The sequence below is a fragment of the Nicotiana tomentosiformis genome, chromosome 8 (assembly GCF_000390325.3).
Source record: "Nicotiana tomentosiformis chromosome 8, ASM39032v3, whole genome shotgun sequence".
NCBI classification, from domain to species: domain Eukaryota; kingdom Viridiplantae; phylum Streptophyta; class Magnoliopsida; order Solanales; family Solanaceae; genus Nicotiana; species Nicotiana tomentosiformis.
In genome coordinates this window covers 35003991-35026982 of record NC_090819.1, presented here as the reverse complement: position 1 = coordinate 35026982, position 22992 = coordinate 35003991, and the positions used below count along the sequence as shown (strand labels likewise).

The following is a 22992-nucleotide window of genomic DNA, read 5'->3' as shown; positions in this document are numbered from 1 at the left end:
AGTAGAGTCCTTCTTATCAATGTGTTGTCGACCACATCTATAATGAGGAGGCTACTTGGACATTTAGGAATTTCACACTTCTTTGATACTCCATATCGTGCGATAGAGCTCAAGATAGGAAGCTAATTTCCTCGCCATGTCTTATTTTCCAGATGAGTAATCCACGAGTTCGAAGTAGCGAGGAGGGAATGACCACGCCATTGAATCTAGGGGAGATTACACAAGAGTTCGTTGGGAGAATGCGTCGAGCCGTGGAGGGATTGGAAGAACTTATTGCTAGGCAAAGTATCACTATTCCTACCAATGTCACCGCACCACCGGATCATGTGGTGAGTGTATCTGAGAAACAAAAAAGGGTTGTTGGTACTAATAAGCCGGATTGTTTGGTTTGCAAGAAGCGTCACTTAGGAAGATGTTGGATGACTCTTGAAATATGTTACGGTTGTGGAAAGAGGGAGAACAAGAAGAACAAATGCCCTAGGTTGGGTACACCCATCCCAGTCTACCCGATGTGCAGGAAGGAATATTTGGCATCGTGTGGTGAGTATGCTCAGTAGCATGTTAGGGGTGGCATGTTTGGGAAATTCCAAAGGCCCACATAGCAAATCGATATGGGGTTAGTTACTCCCGCATTGGAAGCTTGGAGGAAGGATAAGGGGGATGCTTATAGTGTATGCAAAAAGGGTAATTATCAAGTTAGTGGGACGAGTGAGTTTAGCGTACCTCATCCCCGTTGTGTGAAGTGTGGGAGATGTCATCCGGGAGTATGTCACTATAGTACCTATGTATGTTACAAGTGTGGTATGAGGGGTCACATTCAGAGAGATTTTCATTCGTCTCGCCAGAGCATGGGCGGGGGTGCGACACAACCATCCAGTTCTATAGCCACTACATCCACAATGCCTCCCCCAACTAGAAGCACTATACCGCCCGCAGGGCGTGGAGTAGCTAGGGGTGGTATTCAGAGCTCGAGAGGGCCCAGCAGGTTTTATGCTATGAGGAAACGTCAAAAGTTTGAGGCTTATCCAGATGTGGTTACAGGTATGTTGACTGTCCAATCTCACGATGTGTATGCTCTTATTGATCCTAGTTTCACTTTGTCATATGTCACTCCTTATGTTACTATGAAAGTTGGGATAGAACAGGAACAACTTTATGAGTCGTTCTCTGTATCTACTCTTTGAACAAGACGCATTATTCGTGAATCCAATCTATCACAAATTCTCTTATTTACAACCTCTTGTGGAATTGAGCCATATAATTATGTCCTTGAATTGAGTTATAACTCTAGGAGTAATACTTCCTACTTGCTTTCCTAAATTCTCAACAAGAGACCATACCTGATGAATTTCATACAGAACCTTTTGATTCAAATGGATAACATCTGCTCACTTGTACCTATGCGCGCACTACCATAATATTTACATATGTGGTATCAAATCTAATGTAAAGCAACCTAGTGTTGAGGTCCTTCTTGAGCCACTCTTTTTCTCTCTGGTGTATGTTGCTCCTATGGTTTGAACAACCACTTTATTCCTTTGTGTATATTATCATGAATCCGCTCGTCATTGCGGTATTTGAGAGTTTCTGCCTCAGGTGCATGGCCAGATGCACGGCCACTTGCCCAGGTGTGCGGCCGCACACATAGGAGCCCATTAAATAACCCCAAGGACGGGTATAGAGAGGGACTAAGTCATTTCTTCAAAACTAGGGCTTTCTCTTAACCACCCATCCGGCAAGGCTTCCAATACACACTTTTTTATGATGATTTCACTTCTCAATCACTAGTTACAACAAGGTTTTGTATTGGAATCCATAGGATTTCTTCAAAATCTCAAGAATAGCCCAAAAGTTGACTTTCAAGATTTGGTCTACAAGAGGTAATCTTTCACCCTTAAACCTACATGCATGGATTGTTAGTGAATAAATGAGCAAGGAATAAGTATTAGCACTTATGATATGGTGATTGGAAGCCATAAATACTTAAACTAGATTATTGGGTGCGGTAGAGATTTTGTAACGAGTTAATTAGCAAAATTTGGTAGATGTGAGTTCATTGATGATTATAATGGTGCTAAGAAGGTAGTTAGTGGACAAAGGATGTTGTAGTATCTCTTGTTTGTGGTAAGGAGGTATTGTTGGAGGAAGAAACACCATTACTAGAGGTAGTTGAATGCTATGCACTTTAGGTGTTTGATAAAATGCCAAAATGACCAAAAACCTATAAATATTTACTAATATTGGTCCAATTGAATTATGTTGATGTATATTGAAGTTGTAAGAGTAGTTGGTGGTTTTAATATCGCTAAAGAGCTCCATCAAGGTATGTTGGCTAAACTTTCTCTCTTAGAATAGAATTCCATAATGTTCCCGTAAGTTTCAAAGTATGGGTTGCGTATTAAAATGTAATGGCTTTGAATCGTATTTCAAATGAAAGTTAGTATGCCAAATTGTGTAATAAAATCTCAATATTTTAAGACTCTTAATTGCTCATATGTCTGCCTAAAGTCTTGATTGGAAATGCCTTACTATTGATAACCTATAAAGGTGGTCGGAAACGAAATAATTGAATTGGGAATATAGTGTGTGGCCAACGTGCCAAGAATTTAAGTTATGATTGTGGCTAGTAGTGCAAATGATTTGAGAGAATGCGATAAATAATGTGAAATGAGACTCGACTCAACTGTTTTAAAGGTGATTTGGAAAATAGAATTTGCTTAAGAGCTTTTGTACTCAATTCATGCCCATTAGTGGCTGCTTTAACTAATGCTTGCTTTATAAATATATCCAGTGTGATTCGAGTTCTATATACTCGTGTGTTGAAATTGTACATTGTCATTTTTGGGGAAGAGTATTTTAAGAATAAATGGTGTATTGATTGTTTATGATTTTTCATGTGTGTTTCTGTTGTTGGTTGGTATGCCTCATATTTTGGGAGGAAACCATTTGTGTTTGAAGTTCTCATTTTAAATGGATTTGAAGTATATGATTTCTAAAATATTCTATATGTTAATATTTGATGGTGGTCTTTGATATTGAAAGAGGTGAAAGTGTGGAATATGAAATACGGCCATCGTGCCAGGAATAAAGAATCTTGGGAATGGCTAAATGAGCTAAGGAAATATTATCGTTGTGAATGACTGGAAATACTAATGAGAACTTATACAATGTGAAAGATGTTAAGGTGAGTACAATTGTAATTATGTTACCTCTGTGTACAAATCAAATCAAATCAAAAATATTTTTGGGAGCATCATTAGAAAAACCGAGGAAGGTGGGCCATAAGGCCCACACCTAAACTATACGTGCCAGTGTAGGGGTGGATTGGGATTATTCCCCTTATTTGGGATAAAATTTGAACCTTTGGAAAATTGTGATATTATTCCCCTTAATTGGGATGAAACCGGAACCTTTGTGGATTGGAAAAGTCAACCCACACGGCATATGTGGGAAGGCGGCCTAGCTGATCGGGTGGAGATCAGAAGCCATATTGCGCATATGGTGGTACTACTCTTGGTTACAACTTTCTTTCGCATCACATGTCAAACCACATTGTCCGTGGGGAGATGGTCTAGCCGATCGGGCGTGATCGAAATCCATGCTAACAAAGACGGTGGTATATAGGTGCTAATGATCTCCCAACCAAAATTGTATATGAAGTTCGTATTTTGAAAATTATTATGTTTTCACTGGACATTTGGATATTGTTGATTGAGGCTTGTTATTTCTATGTGTTGCCTTTTCTTATATGGGCATTCTATTTTGAAAGAGGACTTTTAGCTATACATACTAGTGCTATTCGACAGTACTAACGTCCCTTTTGCTGGGGGCGCTGCATCTTTAATGGATGCAAGTGGTTCTACAACAGGCGGCATTGATCAGTGATAGCATTACACTCTTTTCAGCTGATTTGGTGAGCGCCACTTCATTTCGAGGTCATGGATATTTTATTTCTCATGTACTGTGTTTTGTGGTATAGCCGGGACCTTGTTGCCGGCAATTCCATATTATTCTTCTATTGTACTTAGAGGCTCCGTAGACAGGTTGTGGGTTGTGGTTGATGTTGGGGAATTGAACTAGAAATGTTGGTATTTGGAAATCATGTTTTTCATTAATTCTATAAACTCGTAATATTTTGAAAATTATGAATGAAGCTGCTAATGGGAATGAAAAGAAAGTTGTTAATAAAATCTTTTCAGTGTTTGATGAATGGAGTATATCTCCTCTTTATTCACGGATGATTTTGGGTAGAAGAAAATCTAACAAACTTGCTCGGCCGGGTTCTCTCGGTTGAGCGCCGGTCGCACTTCCCGAGTTTGTTGCGTGACAACAGGAACTCGACAAAGTTAGGGAACGAAGAGATATGGCCTACGTGAGAATTGTCACCCAAAAGCAACAAGAAGAATGCTACTATAACAAAAGAGAAAAGATCAGGCCACTTAAAGTCGGGGACTACGTGCTTAAAGCTAAAACACAAGAAGGCAAAGATCCCCGGGAAGGCAAACTAGGAACAAACTGGGATGGCCCCTAGAAAATCACGGATGCAACAAGCAAAGGGTCATTCACACTAGAAACAATGGAAAGAAAGTGACTACCAAACAACTAGAATATTACACACCTCAAGTACTTCAACTTTTAAAAGACAAGGTCCCCAAAGTCGCACTCTTTTTCCCTCACTCGAGTTTTGTCCCAATTAGGTTTTCTCAAGGAGGTTTTTAACGAGGCGATGATGGGGATACTTCAGGATTGAAGTGCGCACAGACGAAGACGCTGGACGACTAGTTCATTGCTTGATTTCTCACTATTTTTCCAACTCGACAAATGAAGGGACTAGATTAACCGGGACTGGGACTGAACTACCAGCCAGCGCCCAAAAAATATGTAAATCTCTCCAGGAATATGAACAAAGCACAAGTACATGAAGTTTGTTTCTGCTTTCCCCAAATAAAGGTTACATTCGACCTAGTTCGAATTAACACCTACGCGGCCCACGGCCTTAATTAAAGGTTACATTCGACCTCATTCGAATTAACACCTACTCAGCCCATGGCCTTAACTAATTAAAGGTTATATTCGACCTCGTTCGAATTAACACCTACTCGTCTCACGGCCTTAACTAAATAAAGGTTACATTCGACCTCGTTCGAATTAATGCCTACTCGGCCCACGGCCTGAACTAAATAAAGGTTACATTCGACCTCGTTCAAATTATACATACGACGTGTTCGACCTTATTCGAACCAACTATTGGCCCTCGGCTATAATCGAACCTACACTTCGTTTCAACCTCGTTCGACGTACTCGAACAAATCTATCATGACGAAGGCAACCAAGCAACAAAATCAAAAAAGCGTACAAGCCCGAATAAAGAAAAGAATCAAGTACGAATAATAGAACTGACATTTCATACTTGAAATATTTTTTTTTTTACAAAGGCTCGAATACAAGCCTGCGGCTAACAAAAAGAAGGAAAAATAACTAAACATCGCCCGGCCTAGAAGCACCACCAGCTTGATCGCCCTGGCCATCTCCACCTACCTCTTCGCCATCGCCAGTGGGATACTCATCCTCGTACCAGGCATCCTGTTCAATTTGATCCTTGCCCGCTCCCTCGTCATCACTGTCTTCCAGTGTAGCGGGGTCATAGCCATAAGCAAACTGAGTTTACGTGCCTTGGCACGAGCATCCTCGTAGTCAGCTTCTGAAATAGCCCCCGCCCCCATCAGGTCCCTGAATATATCTAGCTGAGCCTCGGCGTGAATCCATTCCTCATACAAATATCGCGCAACATCAGGAAAAGCAGAAGCGCGGGAGGAGGACGATTGAGCCAATAACTGTGCCTTTTCGGCCTCGAGAGCAGCAACTCGATCACTAAGGCCCAAAGTCTCTTTTTCCAGCTCCCCTATCCGCTCATCAAACCGCTCTTTTCTGAGCTTGGCCGTGTCCAAATCACCCTCCCACACAGAACTGAGAACGCGGATCATGATCTCTAAAGCCCATGTTCTCCTTGCAGCTGATAGCTGGGCCAACTCTGCCTTCTCTAAACCCACTGCCTTCTCAGTGACCTCGCCACTCAGAGCGACTATTTTGGGTTGACACTCCCCGAGCTCGGCACACAATGAAACCACTTGGGCTTGGGTCGGCACATTGTGCCTCGACCCCACTGCTCACCTCGAGCTCCTCTTCTTTGTCCCTCAACACCCCCTCGAGAACACTGCATTTTCCAATGACTCTCATCAATTCATCATCCTTCTCCTTTAGTTCACCTCGGAGAGCCTGGAAAGTGCCACCAGCTTGATCACCCAGGCCATCTCCACCTACCTCTTCGTCATCGCCATCGCCAGCGGGATACTCATCCTTGTAACATATATCCTGTTCAAGTTGATCCACGCCCGCTCCATCGTCATCACCGTCTTCCAGTATAATAGGGTCATAGCCATAAGCAAACCGAGCTTTACGTACCTTAGCACGAGCATCCTCGAAGTGAGCTTCTGAAACAGCCCCCGCCCCCATCAAGTCCCTAAATATATCTAGCTGAGCCTCGGCGTGAATCCATTCCTCGTACAAATCCTACGAAACATCAGGAAAAGCAGAAGCGCGGGAGGAGGATGGATGAGCCAATAACTGCGCCTTCTCGGCCTCGAGAGCAGCAACTCGATCACTAAGGCCCGAAGCGTCTTTTTCCAGCTCCCCTATCCGCTCATCAAGCTGCTCTTCTCTGATCCTGGTCATCTCCAAAGCACCCTCCCGCTAAGAACGGAGAACGCGGATCACGATCTCTAAAGCCCATGTTCTCCTCGCAGCTGATAGCTGGGCCAACTCCGCCTTCTCTAAACCCACTTCCTTCTCAGCGACCTCGCCACTCAGAGCGACCACTTTGAGTTGACACTCCTCGAGATCGGCGCGTAATGAGACTACTAGGACTTAAAGGTCGGCACATTAGGCCTCAACCCCTGCTCACCTCGAGCTCCCCTTCTTTGTCCCTCAACACCCCCTCGAGAACGCTGCATTTTCCAATGACTCTCATCAATTCATCATTCTTCTCTATCATTCTGAAATGTGCTGCCACAAATTCAGAGGGGTCCTTAGGAACTATTTCATTTTGTGCATTTTTCTTAGTAGGAATCAAAGGACCTTGGTTCACTATGGTCCATAGTTCATAGTCTTCAGCTGTTAGGAATAAAAGGACCTTGGCTCATCAATTCATCATCCTTCTCCTTCAGTTCACCTCGGAGAGCCTGGAAAGTGTCACCAGCTTGATCACCCAGGCCATCTCCACCTACCTCTTCGCCATCACCATCGCCTTCGCCAGCGGGATACTCATCCTCGTACCACCAGTGACTCTTATCAATTTATCATCCTTCTCCTTCAGTTAACCTCCTCGACAAAGTGGCATCCTTTAGCTTCTCAAGGGTTTTACCCTTCACTTCGGAAAAGAGGGGACCAAGAGAAGGGACCACGTCCTCCGTATCAACTAGCAAATCCCGGTCCAAGGGGATTGCAATAGTCCGTATGGTCCCCTCCAATCTCACCTCAGGTCGGGTAAGTCCTTCCCCCATCATCCCCACTCCCTCGGCATCCATATCAGAGCCCGTCTCATAACCTTCTTCGGCTACACTTTTTCCTTTTGTGTCAACCCGGGAAGAAGGATCCTCGGCTGGTAGCGAGGCCGATGGTTTATCCTTCCGTAAGATGTCAGGGACTCTCGCCGATGGCCCTTCAAAATCCATCATGGCTTCAGGGAGAGACGTACCCTCCTCGGCCCCTGGCGACGGCAGAATCGTGGGCGGTAGCTCGGTGTAATCTCTAAGTTCTATGGTTGCTATTTCTCGAATGACGAAATCCTCCATCATCGAACTCCCCGCATGGACAGCTCTTTCGCCGGCATCTACAGATCGCCTCTTATGGGGAAGCAAGTTATCACCATTCGGCAATGATTCCTCCTCATTGTCCTCATCTATTAGATGATACAGAGGAGAAGTCGACAGTCCCGCTGCAGGCATAGTTGGCGACCGAGAAGACCTTACCACGGTAAAAGTAACAGAAGCTGCTTTCCTTTTGCGGAATGCTAGAGCAAGGGCCCTCGGCCTTCTCGAAGATCCTCGGGCTGAAAAAGAAAAATTAGAAGGATGTCACTTCCTGTACAAAATCGTAACGAGCAGGCGGCCATGAGGTCAAAACGGTATAGATAAAAGATAATAAATGTATAGATAATTACATATAGACGGACTCACCGGTCATTGAAGGCGCGGGCCCGAATTTCTTGATAAAAGTCGGCCATTCACGAATCCCCATTGTGTGAGGCAAGACCTGGCTGACCCAGTCATGGATGTCCCCGACCAAAGGAGGGGGCGAAGTCTCGGCTGCGCGAAGAAGGGACGGAATATTAGACTACGACTGAAACAAGCAAAACAAACGCTTGGTAAAATGATACTTACGGGCGTAATTCCAAGCCTCAGGGAATCCGCTCGCATTGACCACCACGTCCTCGGCTTGACGAAGAAGTAGTTGAGCCAGAACTGATGATTTGCCTTATCGTCCATCTTCACTACAAAACTTTTACTTCCTCGGTGGCGAAGGTGCAACATCGTCCCCTATAGAAACTAGGAGTAAAGAGGTGCATCATGTGGCGAAGTGAGACCCCACGGCCAGCCAACTCTGCATATTTTGTCAACATATGGATAAGCTTGTAGATGTAAGGCGAGAGTTCGGCCGGGCAGACGCCGTAGTAGCCGGGCAGACGCCGTAGTAGCGGCAAAATTCCTCCGCCAATGGGAGAAGAGGAAAGGAATAGCCCACATAGAACGAATACACGTAGAACTTGCAATATCCTAGGCGGTGTACCTGTACCACGTCGTACCCCACCGGAATCAGATCGATGTGAGCCAGAATTTTGAACTTTTCCCTAAACTCAGCGAGGTCGACCTCGATCATCATCGACTCCGAGGCCTTAGGATCATCTTCTGGAAACTTCAAAAAGTCATACCTAGTCTTTTCACTACGAGGAAATATTTCCTCCACTGTAGGAAACCTATCATCCTCAAGGGCAATAGAAGCACCATCGCCGTGAGGGGGAATACGTACCGGCAAGGGGGTATGGTTAGCCTCCATGCCGGAACCAGAGAGTGTGTTAACCATATTCTTGAAAGAGGATGTTCTAAGCACAGAAGGTTTGGAAGCAACTGAAATCGCTGGAATCAGGGGAGTGGATACACAATGACGAAGTAAAAAAGAGTTTAGGGTTCAAAGACTAGGGTTCAATATGGAGAATAAAGAAGGAAACACAGGGGATTCGATATTAGAAATGTGCAAAACAAACACAAATGGCCTCAGATCTCTATTTATAAGAGTTCAAGCACCAAAATCGAGAAATCTGGCCATCATTACCCAACACAGGTATCAAAATGGCAGAGGCACGGGAAATGACACAAGCATTGGGAAAACACATCAGAATGACGCATGATGTCATGACGTCATTATGAAACAATGCATCCCCAAAGGTTGCAGCTCACGAAAAGTCATGTTGCCACCTCTTCTAAAAGCGCCACTATCCGACTTGCTCGCCCAATTTTGTCAACTATGATAAACAGAGTCCGCTCATCAAGGTCGTCCGGGCTCGGCCTTAATAAGCAGAGGGACTAACTGTATAGGCCAAAATCCGTCCTTAGGATATTTAGCGTAATATGGCATTAAAAAAAGAGTCGGTCGAGCTAGTCCAAGATGTAGCGAAGTCATTGGCCGAGGTACCGACATAAGCCGTAATTGAGATATTGACGGGGACCGCAGCCAAGATATCAACAGGGGTCGAGGTCGAGATTGACTATTGATGATAAGACTTGTAACGGCTAATAAGGGAATATTATAATGGATATTCCCTACATCTGTACTATTAGGGTTTCCTAGGAAAAAGGCCCCATATATATAGAAGGAAGAGACAGTAATATGGGCATGTAATATTGATTTTGATAAGAACACTTTTGAGAAGAAGACTTCCTCTCTTGTAAAAATACAAAGACTACCTTTTGATAAAGATTATTGTCCATATTATTCCTACCTTTCCACCAGAACAGTTAAGCAGTTATGTTGAGGACCTGGTTCTTTGAACATTTAGTCATACTTTATTAATCATCAAAACTTCAATATTCAACAAAATAGTTATAAAATAGTAATTTGAAAAAAGACTTTGTTACTTGAATTTAAAGAAAGCTCTCAGTGCTGTGGAGGTTTAGGCTACTTTTGGATTTTGGTATTGGTATTGGTGGTGTGGCGGGTAAACTCCTCTACTCTTTATTCTCTATTCTTCGTTCATTTCCTCCGTTACGTATGTTGCAAATGCACATCTATTTGCACCCACTGCTATCACTTTTAAGATCGCTAATTTTCCTTTTTTCTTTACATCTTGACACTTTTGTCTCTTTTCCCTTTTCTCTTCTTTCTAGTTACATTTATTTGAAAACGTTTCAACTACATTGTCCTCCTGTAGAACGTGTAAGCTTCTTCCATGGGATGTAAAACATATTGTTTACCCTTGAAATTGAGTAACAATTAAAGTTATATTGTGGTTTTAAGGATATGTGATTTAAACCAGTACCAATTGATAAACAACGAATCAAATAGATAAACTGGACAATAAAATAAATCAAACTAGTCCGCAAATAATGCCTCGACCTCGATTCGAGATAGTCTCGAGGTTAGTTAATAAGAACAGTGGAGGATGGAACAAACAACGATGAACAGTAAGTAAAACAAAGAAGGCACCGTATATGTATATTCTTATCAGTGAATAATCATTATCCTCTCTACAAGTGAATGGGGTCCCTCTTTATATAATAGAGGAATCCTAAATAAGGTACAACTCTAATAACGGAAGTAGATCCCATGATTGTCACTAATAACCTCTTTGATTTGATTTGATTTGATTTGATCTGTTCCGGGATTCCCGCCAGGATCTTTGACCGGTTACTAATATCTCGCCATTCCGTTATTGCCTTACTCGAAGTCAGTCACGTTTGATCTCGATTGTTGTCGGCCTCGATCTCAATGAACAACACTTCGATCTCCATGCATGATGTTATATCTTCGAGCTCAAGCCCGATCTATTATGAAGTTATCCTCGAGGCAACTCCCCTGCCAACGTAATCGGGTATACCTGATTTCAACCGTATACAGATAGTCCCCTCGTTTTTTGGAGTATAACAAGAAGAAACGAATTTGAGACTTCAATTTAATACCTCGATCAATTATGACGTCAACATCATGACGTAAGCGACAGAAGCGATGGAAGTGTCGCGTCCTGCACACTTCCCAAGGTCACTAATTAACACCAGTTGATGGTCGGCCACTAGTGCTTTCAAACTGTCAAAGTGGCTATTATAAATAGACCACCTTCATAATCTTTTCAAACTTCTTCTGATCTTCAAAAGCTCTTCTATTCTCTTAAAGTTCATCAACTTTGTCAGTTTCCATTTGCCAATCTCTTATTAAAATGCAAATTCCGCCTTTTCCTTCCTTAAACATCATATAGCAATGGCAAAAACATCAAAGACCATTACTCAAGAAGAAAAGGCCTCCTTATCGCGGCCGGCCGGTGACAAAACACCGGTGGAGCCACATATAGAAGAGTGCATCCCCGGGCTATGTGAACTTACTTTCGACTTTAAAGTCGAAAACTCCTCTTCGGTTCCTGGCCGATGCGAGCCCATGTCTAGATACATATGTTCGATATTCGAAGGCGATCTCGAGCAGGTGAAAAAGGACTGCCACTGGGAGAATAAAGAGGTGGTGATTCCTACCCCCTGAAGAGGACATCACCACGCATGTGAAAGGATTCTTAAGTGTGTATACTTACCCTTTCACACTGGGTTCCGTTGATCCTGTCATAATCGACTTCTGCCGCCAATACAGGGTAACCCTAGGCCATATCTACCCCTCTTTTTGGCGTATTGTCATTTTGCTCAGATTCTTCTCGAGAAAGATCGAGGGGATGTCTTTCACCCTCGATCATCCCATTAGACTATACAGCCCCCGTCTTTATCGGGGCGGACTGATAAGGCTTCTGCCCGGGCCACGAAGGTACTATTCTTGAGCATAGACGAGGATAAGGACCGAGGATGGATGTGCCGGTTTGTCCGAGTCAGTACATCCGACTTAATCCCCGTCGAGAATATGCCATTCCCCGAAGAATAGAACATGAAGCATAAGTAGAACTTCACCGATAACGTTTGATTACTTGTTATGTTTCCTTTACCTCTTCTTATCTATATTTTTCTTTATGTTAAAGCTTTTCCCTGGTTTCCTGGTGCAGTCCCGGACCTTGCAGGTTGGGTTCGACAACTGGTTTCAACCTCTTTGTAAGCTGAGCGCTCGTGGCGCGATTTGGCCAAGGGTCGATGGGAGGCCAAAAATCATGGTAAGTTCCCATGTCCATGTTTGATTCTTTCCTGTGAAATACTTCTTTTTAACTTGATTTCTTCTTATACAGGTCTTGGAGATAATGTTGTTATGAGGCCGCCTCCCCTCGGGGAAGAAGAGGTCCCGAAGCCGACCAAAGACAAGAAAATGAGAAGGGCCTCGCCACCAGACACCTCAAAGCCCAGGAAAAGCAGGGCTCGAAAGTCGAAGACTAATCTCGCCGTTCTGCCTGCCGATGTAGTCCAAACTCCTATGAGATAAAGACGAGAAGGGAGAAGATATTGACTGCCTGCTGGTGGCTTGGAAGAGGGAGGGCATCGAAGTTTCGAGAACTGCTGAGCTGGTGACGGTCGAGGAAGTTCAGCCACAGATCGAGGTGATCTCGTAGGAAGGTCCGAGCAAAGTCCGCGAGTCATCGGGTGTTGAGGATGCCTCCTGTCGTGATAAGCCACCGATAGGTGTGCTCGAAGGGTCTAGTTCTGAGGCCCTTCAAAGAGAAGAGAATGCCCCAAGTGACTCACTTGGGGCAATTAACATTGATGATGCGCCACCCGGCCCCACGTTCTCCGAGGGGTAGTTTGGGGATGCCCAGCTCATGGGGACACCCAACGTGGGGACGGCCCCTGAAGGGGATGATATATTTCACGGCTGCTTCGCGGGGGTCGATGATGTTTCCGATCTGGATGCATCACTCATTTTTTATGAGGCTCAGCGGCTTCTAACCAAGTTAGTTTTACTTGCGGTCGATGATGTTACCATGCTTGCGTTTGTTCTTATTTCTCTAAGTCTCATTTCCTTTCTTTATGCACAGGCTACGATGCTCCATCTAGAAGAGTCCTTCAAATACCGGGTTGAGCTGGCCCGAGGTGAGGCTGATCTCAAAAAGCTTATGGAGGAGAGAGACACCCTCAAACTCCTCTATGTGCAAAAAGAAGAGGAGATCATGAGTATTCGAGCCGAGCTGACAAGAGCTCATCAAGATCAGACCGAGCTCATTGAACAGGTAATGTAAATATTTGGAAGCTTGTTATGTATTAACTTGATATTGGTGACTAACACTTTGATTCTGCAGGTTCAGCAGAAGGCCGAATTGGTTGAGCAGCTTTGTGAGGAGGCCAAGATGAAAGAGGCAGAGACTTTGGGGTGGAAGCAGAACATGGACCGTCTCGCCTCGGAGAAAGATACGGTTTGGGCCCAACTGTCTTCGGTTAAGCATCAACTCCAAAGTGTGAAGGAGGAGAACTTGGCCCGAGCCCAGAAGGTTGAAAAGCTCGAGACTCGGTTGGCTGCTGAGCTTGCAAGGGCCATATCTGAGGCAGAGGCGCTCGTGGCCTCCTACCAAGCCGATGTTGAAGCCTCTAACACTCGAGCAAAGGAAATTTCTGACGCTGCTGAGGTTAGATTACCCCGTGTTTTCGAGCATGCTAGGCATCAGTCTTGGAGAGATACTCTTGAGGAGGTACATGCTTGTGGCTTCGACCTCACGGCCAATATCGAGAGTGCGAAAGTTTTGGAGGACGAGGCTGGAGCTTTGCTTTCCGATGATGAAGACTCTGCGAGTGGATCTGAGAACGAAGGAGATGAAGATTAAGCTCCCAAAGATGCTCCCGAGGCGGACTAGGAACTTAGTAAATAATTTGTGTAAGACCCTGTGTGGTCTTTGTAAATATTTTGCATATATGAAAGACTCATTTTCTTTCCGCTTCATCTCCGATTTATGATAAATTTTGTTTTGCCCTTTCTTTGTGAAAACTTTGCTGCAATCGGGTTGTTGTAGCCTCTATAATCGAGTGAGCAATAGCTCGAACTCAGAGTAGAACAAACCCTTAGGTTTTTTAGTCAAGCGAGGGCGAGTCCCCGAGCTCAAAAATATGTTCGGAATTTTGATTTCGGATGGCTTGATCAAAGCCATAATCGTACTGTTTTTATAGCCGAGTTCGAGTAAGTTTCTAACTCACAATAACAGAACCCTTAAGGTTTTATATCAAATAATGATGAATCCTCGAGCTATATTCAAGTCAGTTTTATTTGAGCTCGGAATGGCAGAACCCTTAGGTCCAAATTGAGTGAGAACAAAATCTCAAACTCTAAGTGTATTGGCCCTTAGGCTCTTTAGATTGGGCCGATATGGCCTCTAAAAGATGGCTATGTTTTCCCTTTTTTGGCTTAGAAGACTTAGTAAAAACAAATTTCTTTATGCCTTAACATGTATTCTTTACCCATTGGGTTTTTTGAGGGTTTGATGTCAATTAAAACCCCTTTGCCTTTTGTGCCTTGGCACGTTTGTGTTAAGAAAATTTGATACCTCTTAAGGTTTTTCTAGGACTAATTTCATCGAAGCCCTTTTGATTACTTGCCGATGGTAGCCTTTTTAAACCGGTTTTCAAAGAATTCGAAGGTCTATTTTTATTGCGGGATTCGGAAGTCTCCGAGTCGCCTTAATTTGGCCGTGGCCTTTGGGTATGCCTCTTGGTCTTATTTCCCAATAATACTTCAAACTTGTTCGAAGTGTTAGTCCCCGAGAGTGATGTTCTTGGCCTATAGATCGAGGGGTGCCTCTTTGAGGTCTTATGAATTTGAGTTTAGATTACTCGAATATGTCGATCGTCGATGGCAGTCCCCGATTGTACGTGGTATATTTGCACTTGGCCCTTGAGCCATTTTTCACAAAATCATAAGTATGGAGCATGTATAGTAGCAAATTTTCTTTGAGACGCAAGATATTTGGTATAGAAAGAATGCTTCTTTGTATAATTTATACATGCGTACATGTTTTTCCATCAGGGTTCGACTAATCTATACAGACACGGTTCATTCGACCGTTTGGCCCATTACAATGTTTCTCTATGGAGACCCTTTGACACAAAGTATTTTCCTCGAAAGTGTAACATCCGAGGGTGATGCCCCCAGTATTCGAGGTTGATTGTAAAGGAGCCTTGGATACTGTTGAATTGTCCTCAGGTAGCAAATAATTGTTACCTCGTTAAAAACTTCGCCGGAAAAACCCACTTGGGACAAAAACCGATCTAAGGAAAAAAAGAATACAACACGTTCTTTAAAACCCGAGGTCTAGATGTCTTCGATCGAACACCTGCAGTGAGTTAGTGTCGAATATATAAATGAAAAAAGGGTATAAAGTCATACCTTAGCAATAATACCGTTTGAGAAGCGATATGTTCCAATTATTTGGCAGTTGTTCGCCGTCCATCATGCCGAGCTTATAAGATCCCTTTCCGACGATGTCGAGGACATGGTAGGGTCCCTCCCAATTTGGGCCGAGCTTCCCTTCATTAGGATCTCGAGTGTTAATGGTGACTTTCCTCAGGACTAAGTCCCTGACTCCGAAGTGGCAAAGGTTGGTTCTCCTATTGTTGTATCTTTCGATTCGTTGCTTTTGTGCAACCATTTGAATGAGTGCAGCTTCTCATTTTTCATCCAATAATTCGAGGCTAGTATTCATAGCTTCGTTATTTGACTCTTCTATTGTATGTCGAAACCTGGCACTGGGTTCCCCGACTTCGATTGGAATCAAGGCTTCGGAGCCATATACTAAGGGGAATGGGGTTGCCCCCGTACTGGACTTTAATGTTGTTCGATATGCCCAAAGGACTTCAGGTAGAATTTCTCTCCATTTCCCCTTAGCGTCATTCAACCTTTTCTTTAGGTTTTGAATGATAGTCTTGTTCATCGATTCGGCCTGTTTGTTCCCACTAGGGTGATACAACATTGATAATATCTTTTTTATTTTGTGGTCTTCAAGAAATTTTGTCACTTTGCTAGCGATAAATTATTTTCCATTGTCACACACTATTTAGGCGGGTATCCCAAATCGACATACGATGTGATCCCAGATGAAGTCTATAACCTCTTTCTCTCTCACTTTCTCGAACGCCTGTGCTTCAACCCATTTAGAGAAATAGTCATAAATAAATAAAATGAACTTAGCTTTACCTGGGACCAATGGCAGAGGGCCGATGATATCCATTCCTTATTACATGAATGGCCATGGGGATAGGACTGAATGAAATTGTTCTCCGGGCTGATGGATCATCGGTGCAAACCTTTGACATTTATCACATTTTCGAACAAACTCTTTAGTGTCTTTTTCCATGCTATCCCAGTAGTATCCTGCTCTAATGATTTTGTGAATCAGTGATTCGGCGCCGGAGTGATTCCCACAAGTGCCTTCGTGTAACTCTCGTAAAACATAATCAGTGTCTCCTGATCCTAAGCATACTGCCAATGGTCCATCGAATGTCCTTCTGTATAAAGTTCCATCTTCAGCCAATGTGAATCGAGCAGCTTTGGTTCGTAGGCCTCTTGACTCTTTAGGGTCCTATAGGAGCTTTCCGTTCTTCAAGTATTCAATATATTTATTCCTCCAATCCCAGGTTAAGCTTGTAGAGTTTATCTCGGCATGACCTTCCTCGATCATGGATCTCGAGAGTTGAATGACAGTCCCCGAGCTGATCTCATTTTCCTCGACCGATGACCCCAAATTTGTAAGTGCATCGGCCTCACTGTTTTGTTCTCGAGGTACATGCTGCAAAGTCCATTCCTTGAAACGGTGCAAAGTTACCTGCAGTTTGTCCAAATACCTTTGCATTCTATCCTCTCGAACTTCAAAGGTTTTGTTTACTTGGTTCACCACCAGTAAAGAATCACACTTGGCTTCAATGACTTCTGCTCCCAAGCTTTTAGCTAGTTCGAGACCTGCAATCATGGCCTCCTACTCGGCCTCATTGTTAGTCAATCTAGAAGTTTTGATAGATTGCCTAATAGTGCTACCCATGGGCGGCTTCAAAATTATGCCTAGCCCGGACCCCTTCACATTTGATGCACCGTCTGTGAAGAGGGTCCATACCCTCGATGATGTACCCAATTTTAACAAGAGTTCCTTTTCAACTTCGGGTACGAGGGTTGGCGTGAAATCGGTCACAAAGTCTGCTAAAATTTGAGACTCGATGGACATCCGGGGTTGATATTCGATATCGTACCCACTGAGTTCGATGGCCCATTTGGCCAATCGGCCCGATAGTTCGGGCTTGCGCAAAATATTACGAAGTACGTAAGTGGTTAATATGCATATGGGGTGACATTGAAAGTATGATCTTAACTTTCTAGAGGTGCTTATTAATGCAAGTGTAAATTTCTTCAAGTGTGGATATCTAGTTTCTGCTTCTCCTAAGGTTTGACTTACATAATAAACGGGAAATTACGTACCTTGCTCTTCTCGAACTAGGACACCACTTACCACGATTTTCGTTACTGCCAAGTACAAGTAAAATTTCTCATCTGCCTTTGGAGTGTGAAGCAGTGGTGGGCTCGATAGGTATCGCTTCAATTTCTCTAATGTCTGTTGGCATTCCGGGGTCCAGGCAAAATCGTTCTTCTTTTTGAGTAGAGAGAAAAATCTGTGGCTTTGATCTGACGACCTCGAAATGAATCGGCCTAAGGCAACTATCCATCCAGTTAGCCTCTGCATAGCTTTTACACTGTCCACGATGGTGATGTCTTCGATGGCCTTGATTTTATCGGGGTTGAACTCGATCCCCCGATTCGACATCATTAAGCCAAGGAACTTGCCCGAACCGACCCCGAAAGCACATTTCTCGAGGTTGAGCTTCATGTTGTATTTCCTTAAAATCTCGAACATTTCCTGCAAATGAGCCAAATGGTCCTCTGCACATAGGTACTTAACTAGCATGTCATCAATATAAACTTCCATTGATTTACCTATTTATTCTTCGAACATTTTATTTACTAGGTGTTGGTAAGTAGCTCCTGCATTTTATAGCCCGAAGGGCATTACATTATAACAGTATGTTCCGTACTTGGTGATAAATGAAGTCTTTTCTCAGTCCTCCGGGTTCATTTGGATTTGATTGTACCCGGAATAGGCATCGAGAAAAGTAAGGATCTCGTGGCCGGCCGTGGCATCGATCATGCGATCGATGTTAGGCAGTGGAAAAGAATCTTTGGGGCACGCCTTGTTTAAATCCTTATAATCCACACACATTCTAAGTTTGTTCCCTTTTTAGGGACTACAACTACATTGGCTAACCATTCGGGATATTTCACCTCCAGAATGGATCCTATTTTGAGAAGTTTAGTTACCTCATCCTTTATGAATGCGTGCTTTACCTCGGACTGGGGTCTTCTCTTTTGCTTCACCGGTTTGAACCTAGGGTCCAAGCTTAGCCGATTTGTCGTTATTTTCGGTGGGATCCCTGTCATGTCTAAATGGGATCAAGCAAAACAATCTATGTTATCAATAAGAAATTGTATAAGCTTTTTCCTGAGTTTGGGGGTTAATCCCGTTACCAGGTATACCTTTCGCTCGGGCAGGTACTCGATCAATATAACCTGTTTCAGCTCTTCGACAGTTGATTTGGTGGCGTCAGAATCTTTGGGAACAATAAAAGTCTGAGGGGTCAAAAAATCCTCCTCCTCTTCTTCTATCTCCTGCTTCCCCGATTCGATTGAGGCTGGTGGCTGTGATTGCTATTTGACTTCCTATTTACCTTTGATGCTCAACCTTTCCAAGGTTGATAGTGTCGATATCGAGGTTACCTCATCGAGCGCAAATATTTCCTTTGCAGCATGTTGCTCCCTATATATTATTTTTACACCGTCCAACGTCGGGAATTTCATCATTTGGTGGAGAGTCGAAGGGACTACCCTCATATTGTGGATCCAAGGCCCTCCGAGCAGGGCATTGTACCTCATGTCGCCCTCGATTACGTGGAACTTCGTATCTTGAATGGTTCCAGCCACGTTCACCGGTAGGATTATCTCCCCTTTAGTTGTTTCACTGGCCATATTGAAGCCGTTTAAGACCCAAGCTGCGGGTAGGATTCAATGTTGTAGACCGAGCTGCTCCACGACCCTTGATCGGATGATATTCACCGAGCTACCTGGATCCACTAAAACATGCTTAACTTGAACTTTATTCAATAAGATAGAAATTACCAGAGCATCATTGTGGGGCTGAGAAATGCCTTCTGTTTCTTCGTTGTTGAATGATAAAGTGCCTTCGGGCACATAATCTCGGGTTCATTTTTCCCTAGTGATTGATACCTTAGTGCGTTTGAATATGGGTCCCTATAGAATATCGACCCCACCGACGATCATATGAATGACATGTTGGGGTTCCTCCTGTTCATTTTTCCTGTTGGCGTCCCTTTCTCTAAAATGATTCTTGGCTCGATCGCTGAGAAACTCCCGAAGGTGGACCTCACTGAATAGACGGGCTACATCCTCCCTTAATTGCCTGCAATCCTTGGAATTGTGACCAAGCGTGCCATGATACTTGCACATCAAATTTGGGTTTCTTTGGGAATGATTGGTTTGTATGGGTCTGAGCCACCTAGTATTTCTGATCCTTCCGATTGTCGATACAATGCCCGATGCATCGATGCTAAAGTTATATTCCGATAACCGAGGTGCCTCTATGGGATCGGCATACTTATCAAAACCACTTTTGCTCATAAGTCCCCAAGAATTCTGTCCTCGATCACTTCTTCAATCATTTCGGGCGGAATTGCGTCCTGAACCATTGTTCTTTCGATCTGCGGTATATGGTTGATATCGGTCTCTGTTCGACCTTGGCTCCCTGTCGACGTCCCTCTGGTTTTTAACTGCCGACCTGTTTGGATGTACTGAACCAGAAGGGGTTCTTAATTGGTCGTCCTCGACCCTGATCTTCGATTGATATCGATTATGCACATCTGCCTAAGTTACAGCTGGATACTCGATCAAATTTTATTTCAACTGACGTGATGTTATTGAACTCCGCTCGTTTAACCCTTGGGTGAAAGCTTGAATGGCCCAATCATCTGTGACCGGTGGCAACTCCATGCGTTCCATTTGAAATCGGGACACAAACTCCCTCAGCATTTCATTATCCCTCTGTCTTACCTTGAAAAGGTCCAATTTCCTCGTTGCGACTTTTATGGCCCCGGCATGTGCCTTTATGAAAGAATCTGCTAACACGGCAAATGAGTTGATGGAATTTGGTGGCAGTTTGTGATACCAAATCATTGCTCCCTTGGAATTTGGGTATGTCTGGCATACGAAACTTCTTTGGAATAGGCTTCGGAGCCGCACTTGGAGGAAACGGCTTTTGTACAAACTTCTTCGAATCCATCCCTTTCAAGATTGGCGGTGCCCCCGGTATCTGATCAACTCGAAAGTTGTATGTCTCCACTTTTTTATCGTTGGCTTTGATTCTCTTCTCCCCTGATTCAATTCTTTTGGTGAGCTCCTCGAGCATTTTCATTACCACAGGATCAGTCCCCGATTCGTTACCATTCGACCTTTCCGGTACTGGCTCGGTACGGCGAGTAGTTTCCGGATCGACCCTATTCGGAGCTCTATGTTGATTTTGTAACTGAGCAATAACGGCTTGCTCGGCCTAAAGCATCTCGAATATCACTTGGAGACTGACTCCTTCGTCTCCTCTGCCCGGTGTTCCTTGGCCACTAGATCGGCCTTCTCTACGTACACTCCCATCGAGATTTGCGCCTAGGTCCGTGTTTAGAGCAACGTGCGAACTGACATCGACTGGGTTGGCAACCGGTGCTCCCCCGAGATTAGTCTGTGGCACTTCGACTCCTGGAGCAATCACATTTCCGTTTTCACCGTGGAATCCGAGGCCATTGTCACCATGTGTGGATGCGTTTTGTGAGTTTGACATGTTTTAACCTGAAAGCAAAAATACTTGACAAGAACAAGCGTAAAATAATGTGTTTTACCAGAATCAGTACTGAACAATCACTATTATCCTCATCCCCACGGTGGGCGCCAAACTGTTTACCCTCGAAATTAAGTAACAATTAAACTTATATTGTGATTTTAAGAATATGTGATTTAAACCAGCACTATTTGATAAATAACGAATCAAATAGATAAACTGAACAATAAAATAAATCAAACCAGTCCGCAAATAATACCTCGACCTCGATTCGAGATAGTCTCGAGGTTAGTTAATAAGAACAGTGGAGGATGGAACAAACAACGATGAACAGTAAGTAAAACAAAGAAGGCATCGTATATGTATATTCTTATCAGTGAATAATCATTGTCCTCTCTACAAGTGAATGAGATCCCTCTTTATATAATAGAGGAATCTTAAATAAGGTACAACTCTAATAACGGAAGTAGATCCCATGATTGGCACTAATAACCGCTTTGATTTGATCTGTTCCGGGATTCCCGCCGGAATCTTTGACCGGTTACTGATATCTCGTCATTCCGTTATTGCCTTACTCGAAGTCAGTCATGTTTGATCTCGATTGTTGCCGGCCTCGATCTCAATGAACACTTCGATCTGCAGGCGTGATGTTATATCTTCAAGCTCGAGCCTGGTCTATTATGAGGTTATCCTCGAGGCAACTCCCCTGCCAACGAAATCGGACATTTCGACCGTACACATATATAATAAAAACAAGAAAGAAAGAAACTTCTAAAAACTGTATTTACATTTTTTTTTTCACTTAGGATATCTTGTCTCGTCTTGTAATAGATCAAATGCTCATTTATATATTTACTTCATCCATTCAAGCACCCTCACTCAACATAAAGTGTAACCCATATTTCATTAAACTATTTACAACATTTACCAATGACATACATCCCACGTTTCCATAAATCCCTGGCTATATTAAGAGACAATCAAAATCATTGTCACAAAAAGAAAAAACAAATTTAGAGGAAAAGAAAAGGTTGCCTTTTGTTACACCTCGACGAGATACAAAACAAAAGCAGAAACTAGGTATATTTTGGGGGGGGGGGGGGATAGATCAGAATACTGTACTTTTTGACAAACACAAACACACCTCGTGTATTCCCCATTATCTTACACACATGGCCTCGCACTTATCGTTGACCAGAACATCAAACCTTGTGAGTTGTGACCCACCAAATGTAATCCAAATGGGGAGCATCATCCTTCGTGCTCCTTTTTGCAGCACCCAATCCACTAAGCTCATCTAAAAAAATTGTTTGGTGTACGAAACACATTTAATTTATACTACGTGTGAATTTCAAGAAGAGTCGAAACACATTTGATTTATATATCTAATTTTATATGTATATTTTCACATAAAATTATTTTCAACACATGAATTTCTTTTTGTTGCATTAAGAGTAAATCTTTTAGTCTTCACCCAGTGATGACAAAATCATAAATAGGTCTTAGATTAATTACCCCAGTCAAATCTCCGGGCACAATGACTAACATATATATATATATATATATATATATATATATATATATATATAAATAGTAGTGTTCCAATTTATATGATAATTTTTTATTTTTAATCTATTCAAAAAATAATAATTTTTTTATTTTTGTAAGAAATTTAATATTTAATATGTTATTTTATTCTTAATAAGATAATTTATAGTTATACAATATCTATATACTTATTTTATACTACAAGTTTTAAAAAAATTTCTTAAACTTTATGTCCAATCACATAAGTTGGGACGGAGACGTATTTATAATTCCTTGTTTCTGGTGGAATTATACAGAAAAAAATATAAAGGGGAAGCTTACGTAACAAAGGAAGAACT

The 22992-nt window shown here is 43.0% G+C and overlaps 2 protein-coding genes across 2 annotated transcripts; both read left to right on the top strand.

Moving 5' to 3' along the window:
• The first annotated feature begins 611 nt into the window (after positions 1–611).
• Positions 612–1184, top strand: LOC138897309 (uncharacterized). Its single transcript, XM_070183272.1, has one exon. The coding sequence runs from the start codon at positions 612–614 to the stop codon at positions 1182–1184; it is 573 nt and encodes a 190-aa protein (XP_070039373.1).
• A 10342-nt stretch (positions 1185–11526) lies between these two features.
• LOC138897308 (autophagy-related protein 23-like) lies at positions 11527–14002 on the top strand. Its single transcript, XM_070183271.1, has 5 exons — positions 11527–11679; positions 12281–12350; positions 12482–12648; positions 13223–13414; positions 13484–14002. The coding sequence occupies exons 1-5, from the start codon at positions 11527–11529 to the stop codon at positions 14000–14002; spliced, it is 1101 nt and encodes a 366-aa protein (XP_070039372.1).
• Positions 14003–22992: the final 8990 nt, after the last annotated feature.